Genomic DNA, 7,313 nt, shown 5'->3' with positions numbered 1-7,313 from the left:
TTCTGTGCCCATAAAAACATTGGGCCAGGCTAAAAACAATTGCATGGCATGGAGGGGGCTCTACCCTTTATATATTCATAGTGAAATCAGTGGCCCAATAGTTATTAACCCTTTGAAATCATCTGTTACTTATTCAAAATAGTAATATTTGTATTGCTGCCAACGTATGCCCTTTTTTCTAGTTTGTATATTCAATTGTTGTATAAAGGGATTCCACCTCTGTGTAACTACATTTATATGAATCATATTATTATTTAAATAAAACCTATATTTTTATTTTAAAGTCAATTTAAAGCAGTCTGACAAAAAAAAATGAATAAGAAACAAACTTCCATGAATAAGAAACAGAATTTCACGAATAAGAAACAGTTTGAATAAGAAACCAACTTCCTTGTCGTGGTTTAGGGAAGCATTTTGAAATTATTTTTTTAACCTAGGCAAATGTCTTTATACATTTTAGAGCAAATATTTAAAGAGAATATAATCTATCACAATGTTTACACAGCAGAACTAGATCACCTAATGAATGGAACTTGATAAGCCCATCCCCAATTGACTTGGCTCTCACTTGTGTTTTCTAAATAATCAAATGTAAGCCTGGCATCTGAGGCAGATCAGAACCTTGCAAATCACTGTGACTAAGCAATGACAGAGGGCAGTGGCACAGCCAGTCTCCTCCTCTCTAGTACTTGTGCACATAGACTTCCGCGTTACAGCAATGATCCGGAACACGGGCCTGAGAGTAAGACATCTGCTGCAGCACCGATTCGGGGATAGCATCCTACAGCCATCCAGGCACAGCAGAACAACTAATAGCAGGTCTCTCAGTGATAGTAGCGGACTCCACAGCATCCTTTCCCCAACATCCCCACCCGGAAACTACTGCTGCAGATACATTTATACTAGATCTCCACATTGCACAAGTGCTGTCAGCAGCAGATCTAGGTATCTATTTGCTACAGGGAGTCTATCACCCCGTAACAAGTCTTTAAACTACACCAGCTGCACATCACCTTTCTCCTTCCCCTTTTTCGGATTAGCAAACCGGCTCTTTCAAAACACCCAGCCGGAAGGTTACAACAGGCTTAGTGTAGCCGGCTTCAGTATGGCACACGTCCCTCCTGGTGCTGGTGATGTCCAAGGGGGTCACTCAAATTCGGAGGTTCAGTGTGGGGCTCATCCCCGTCGGCGCCCGCACTGCTCGTTTGATTACCTGGTGATCGGGGGAGGATCAGGTGGACTGGCCAGTGCCCGCAGGGCGGCGGAGTTGGGTGCCCGAGCGGCTGTGGTGGAGAGCAACAAGTTAGGGGGCACTTGTGTAAGTATCATCATCAGTGTCATTTTGTTGTGTGTGTCTGAATACAACCGAACCTGGTGCGGTCATAAAATCAAAGGTGGTTACTGTTATTGATTTATATATAGATTTAGTTTTTTTACATGTGATCAGTATTGGTATAGCAAGTGTGCATGTATTGATTATGTAATTGACTTGGCTACACTTATATGTTTGTATCATTCATATATGTTTGTGTAGAAAAAAAACCCCAACTTAAATCACATAGTTTGCCATGAAACAGGTGGTGGAACATACACTCATAATATAATTCTTGCAACAATTTGATTAAGCCCACCCATTTAATGTAATTGCCTAGCGTAACTACCAACACTACAAATAAAGACACAACAGAGTTGGAGAGAAGACCATACATGGTCCCATTTATTAATTTAACTTAATAAATGAAAATACTAAACTTTTTACCCGAAGAAAAAAGTTCTAAGGACTGCGGCAAAAGAGCCATTAAATTAATAGCGCTGCAGGAACCTGTTGGCGCTCTACAAATAACTGATAATAAATAATAATATACATGCGCCAGCAGGTCAGGGCCCCAACAATTTGTTGGGACACTACAGAGCCCCTGCCGGGCGCCAACCGATAAATTCAAACCAGATGCCATCAGGAGCATAGGGCCAGCTAGCCTGTGGGAAGATACGCAACAGGCTCCAACCTGCTACATCATGACCCTGGCTCCAACAGACACTGGTAAAAAAAAAATATGGGCCCTGACACCATCTACTAGGATGACTAACTCAAGCTCCACCCTAGTAGGGATCCAGGTAGTGCTAGCTGTCCAACATCATGCAGCCACCTGGAGGAGAAAAACTTAAAGTGAAGGTCAATTTGGATGAATTAGTGTCGGTTTTGAATAAACCTATTAAAAACAAGGGCATTTTAATTCATTAAAATTGACATTTCACTCCTTTTCTTCAAAAACTTACCTTTTAATCCTGTCAGCCGCTGCAGCGCTTCCTCCGCCTGTCGCAAGTCCTCCTCGCGGGTCCAAAATGACAAATCCGGCTTCCTCCAATCACAGCGTTGCATCAGGCCATGATCCCACCCGGGGGGGAAGCCGTGATTGGAGGAAGCCTGATTCATCATTTCTGACGTAAGACAAGGCTTCTGACGGCCGGGGGAATCGCTGGAGAGGCTTTCAGGATTAAAAGGTACGTTTTTGAAGAAGTGGAGTGAAATGTCAATTTTGATGAATTAAAGTGCCCTTGTTTTTAATAGGTTTATTAAAAAACGGGCACTAATTCATCCAAATTGACCTTCACTTTAAAGTGAACCCTAGCGTTTCACAAACGCTAGGATTGACTATTGAAACAAATAAAGGAGACTTTCAATCATGAAGTATAAGATACTTCATGTAGAAAGCTCCTTTATTTGTTTCAAGTGATCGCTAAGGCAGCCCACGGCACTTCCTTGTTTTGCTAAGAGGTGACGTTTTCACCTCTTAGCAAATAGCCCGTGCGGTAAATTCGGCTCCCAAGGGCACCTCTTCTCAAAACAGCGATCTGCCATGTGCTGCTGTTGCAGCTCAGATCGGCGATTGCTTGAAACAAATAAAGGAGCTTTCTGCATGAAGTATGTTATAGTTCATGAATGAAAGTCCCCTTTATTTGTTTCAATAGTCAATCTTGGCGTTTGTGAAATGCTATGGTTGTCTTTCACTTTAAAGCTTTGTACTTACAATAAGAGGGTTAGAACGATTGCACATTCCCCGGCCACCAGTAACTATGTCAACTGTAAGGAAGACGGTCATTTCTACACCGTCACACCCGATAGCATGAACCAAACAACACAACAAATTCTGAAAGTGATGGACGGAGGGAAGACCAGGAAAGACCAACAGGAAAAGAGGAAGGAGAAAATGGAGACCTGGAATATATATGATAAGTCTAAGCCCTCCCTAACAGACAATAATGTATCCAACTCAGCTAGCTAGGCCATGCATTGCAGGGTGTCTTAACACTTAAAGGGACCGTAAAATCAAATTAAACACTAATGATTCAGGCAGATCTGGCAATTTTAATCAACTTTCCAATTTACTATTATGATATCATTTCTTTCATTCTACTGGTATCTGTTGTTGAAAAGAATACCTAGGTATCCTCAGGAGCAGCAATGCACTACGGGAGCTAGCTGCTGATTGGTGGCTGCACATATATGCCTCTTGTAATTGGTTTACCAGATGTTTTCACCTAGCCCCAGTAATGGATTTCTGCTCCTTCAACAACGGATACTAAGATAATGAAGCAAATTTGGTAATAGAAGTAAATTGGAAAGTTGTTCACACTATCTGAATTTTGGGTTTCATGTCCCTTTAAAGGGACACTAAACACCTGTCTTCTAATAATCCCTAAAACCTACTTTTTCTTATTAATAAAAATAAAATAATCACTGCTGACTATTTTATATGCTCCTCTTACCCCAAACTGTTGAAGGATATTGTTTTAAAGTACAGCACTGATCCACTGCTTGATTCTCCTGTGTAAACTGCCATATTGTAACGCACGCTGCAGGCAGGGGCACAGAAGTCACATGCTCATGATGCAGTCAAGTGACACACACGGCTATATTACATTACATATAGTACTGTATACTCTTGGTGCAGAAGATTTCTGCTTTTCAAGACTTCTCCTGTTTATATAAATCACTAAGGGCTGACAGTTGTACAAGCTTAGTGATCGTTTAGCAATGATCGTCTCTTTCAATGCTGACAATCATTGCTAAACGATCACTTAGGGCTCCATGTACTAAGTCGTCAATTCATCCGTCATTGTAGACGCGGATAAACTCGCCGTTACTCGCCGCGGGCGAAATGGTGTCCGCTGTCGCTATGTACTAATAATCCCCCAATAAATAGACACGTCTAGCCCGCCGCGAACAGTGGCGGATTATTGATAAATTTGACGCCTCACTCGCCGCGACTAAGCTGATGTACTTAACTTTCAGTTGAATTGTCTGGCCAATTAATAAACACGTGACATGCATGGTGTCACGAACGTCATAGTAGTCGCGGGAATAGAATTTTGCTCCTATAAAAGTTCAACTTATCTAAACAACTTTATTATTGTTCAAAATTTTTTGAAGAGTGATTACAGAGATTGGGCGCAATTTATGTACATGGAAATGAGAGACAAATTAGACGCCAGTTATGATTTGCGACATTTCCAGTATTCTGTCTTCTATCTAGACCACATTTGCATCACACAGAGAATAAACAAATACAGAAGTGTCTCCATAGCTGCCGAAATGAACAATGTAAGTACAATGCTGATATTACTGCCTTTTATATATGTCTAGACTAGCGTCTAGAGTGACTTTCCTATTGTTTTGTACCTTGCCCACCACCTAAAAGGTGGCGAGGCAAAAATAACGAGGTGGGAGCGGAAATTGTCGCAAGCGGACAAATAGATTTTTTAGTACATTCGTTTTTGGCGAGTTGGTGGTCAAATGTGTCTAATTACAGTGAAAAATGGAGAGGTAGCGAGGTTTGGCAGATAAGTACACTCGCAATTTTAAAGATGCGAGTTTGAACATAGTTGACGACTTTGTACATATCAGTTTGCAAGTTTTTACGCGAGATTTGTTGCGGATAGCTCGCTGACTGCTTAGTACATGGAGCCCTAACTGTCAGCCTTTAGTGATTTATATAAACAGAAGAAGTCTTGAAAAGCAGAAATCTTCTGCACCGAGAGAATATGCAGCGTCACAGCCTCTCCCTCCCTCTTCCCCCACGGAGGTTACAACAAATAAATTACTCTGATAATAGTGCCTGCAGCAAACAGCTTTTCTTAAAACATAAAACTTGTGGGCAGTTTGAAGTTTTAACTGTGGTGGGAGTTAGAAACACAAATACACAGTACTTACTTACTACGCATTTTATTTAAGTTAAGATGCATATGATGTGTATTATACATGGCTAAATCTAATACATTTATACTCTAACTAATAAATATGTTTCTTCAGTCAAAGCAGCTCACACAGATGTGATCCTCTAAGTATACGGTATGTAATATAGCCGTGTGTGTCACTTGACTGCATCATGAGCATGTGACTTCTGTGCCCCTGCCTGCAGCGTGCGTTACAATATGATATCTTACATAGGAGAATCAAGCATAGGAGAATCAAGCATATAAAATAGTCAGCAGTGATTATTTTATTTTTTATTAATAAGAAAAAGTAGGTTTTAGGGATTTTCATCAGGTGTTAAATGTCCCTTTAAGGTGTTTCAGCTAAAGACCTTACACTTTTATTTAGCTTCTTTTCCTATGCAATTACAATTCGTTACAAGTGCTTCTGTTTATGTTTGTTTAAACTGCCTGATTTATGTTAAAGGGTCAGTGAACCCAAATTTTTTCTTTCATGATTCAGATAGAGCATGACATTTTAAGCAACTTTTTAATTTACTCCTATTATCAAATTTTCTTTATTCTCTTGGTATATTTATTTGAAATGCAAGAATGTAAGTTTAGATGCCGGCCCATTTTAGGTGAACAACCTGGGTTGTTCTTTCTGATTGGTAGATAAATTAATCCACCAATAAAAAAAGTGCTTTCCAGAGTTTTGAACAAAGAAAAAAAGCGTAGATGCCTTCTTTTTCAAATAAAGATAGCAAGAGAACGAAGAAAAAATGATAATAGAAGTATATTAGAAAGTTGCTTAAAATGTCGTGCTCTATCTGAATCACGAAAAAAAAAATTGGGTTCAGTGTCCCTTTAATGATATAATTGGAAAATATAGTTGCTCACACACATATTTAGTAACCATGCAATAAATAGGCTTTTTTCAGGCTTTCTGCAAACCTACATATATGAAAAATATACATGAGTAATGCTAAGTTAAAAAAAAAGTGATTTATTTATCCAGTTTTCATAACTTCCTAATGTGTTTGAATACAGGTTTTCTCACTTAGCTATTATAAAATATTCTGATGCTCTATTTTATTTCTATGTTTTACAATTTTAAGTTTCATATTTGTATGTGTATATATTTATTTTCAACTAGAAAACTTTTTTTTTTTTAAATAAATATGTAAACTGAGCAAGCACAACAATCTTTAAAGGGACACTTAACATTATATATTCATGCAATGCTTTTAAAGCATTGAAGCAGTGTATAGCCCCATGTCACCTACCTATCTCATGCACCTGGGTATCCATAGTAGGTTTTCCGGGGTGGGGGTAAAGGAAAAAATTAAATATGCCCAAATATTAATATTTACAGTGTACAGTACAATTTCCCCCCTATTCTATGACTAAGTGCTGTACGGCACGAAACGCGTAAGGATATTTTTTCCCTTTACTTCTTGTCTTTGAGTATGGTTTTTAATTGTTGAAATAAAGACATTTTTTACTTTCCACAAGAATTCAAGGAGTGCTGCTGTTCATTTTCTTCTCTAGTCTATTTGCTTCCTCAGCTGAACCCCCTTTTATTTGGCGTGTACCACTTCTCAGTGTTGCCACGCATGTTTGCACCGAGCTGCCTTGCTTTGGATGTGACTGCCGTCACCAGTCGTTTGTTTATCATGGAGGATCAGATACCGGACCTGTAGCAACGTTATTGGTTTTAGTACAATTCCCCCCTTTAATGTGTTCTCAATGATCCATTTGACCTGCTGGAATCTATTAAATTGTTTTAAAATATCTCATGTGCCTTTATTTTGTCATTTGAAACAGCTGCTTTTGTCTGTTGAAGCTGTAGCATATACTTAAAATGTCAGAACAGCAGCATTAGCTGTAGAAAAGCTAGGTTAACAAGAGGCACTAGCAGAAATCAATCTCTCAATTGGTGGATTTTAGTACCTAATTATTTAAGTGTGGAAAGATAAAATTAGGTAATCTGCTCTCCGTACAAGCTCCCATTAAAAATGTGGTTTCAATTAACAAAAAATGCTATTTCATATACAAAAGTAAATAATTTTTATCTCCCCCATAATTTTAATGAATTTTGATTTAATCCTGAAATTAGC

The 7,313-nt window shown here is 38.9% G+C and overlaps 1 protein-coding gene across 1 annotated transcript in view; it reads left to right on the top strand.

Annotated features, from left to right (window-relative positions):
- The first annotated feature begins 694 nt into the window (after nt 1-694).
- The window catches only part of LOC128649807 (glutathione reductase-like), a 96,036-nt gene continuing 89,417 nt past the window's right edge, over nt 695-7,313 (top strand). Inside the window, exon 1 of the mRNA XM_053703283.1 lies at nt 695-1,318. Within this exon, the coding sequence (XP_053559258.1) occupies nt 719-1,318 (600 nt within the window). The 5' untranslated portion in view covers nt 695-718. The remainder of the gene's footprint in view (nt 1,319-7,313) is intronic.

The sequence above is a fragment of the Bombina bombina genome, chromosome 2 (genome assembly GCF_027579735.1).
Source record: "Bombina bombina isolate aBomBom1 chromosome 2, aBomBom1.pri, whole genome shotgun sequence".
NCBI lineage: Eukaryota > Metazoa > Chordata > Amphibia > Anura > Bombinatoridae > Bombina > Bombina bombina.
This window is presented reverse-complemented; position numbering and strand designations above follow the sequence as displayed.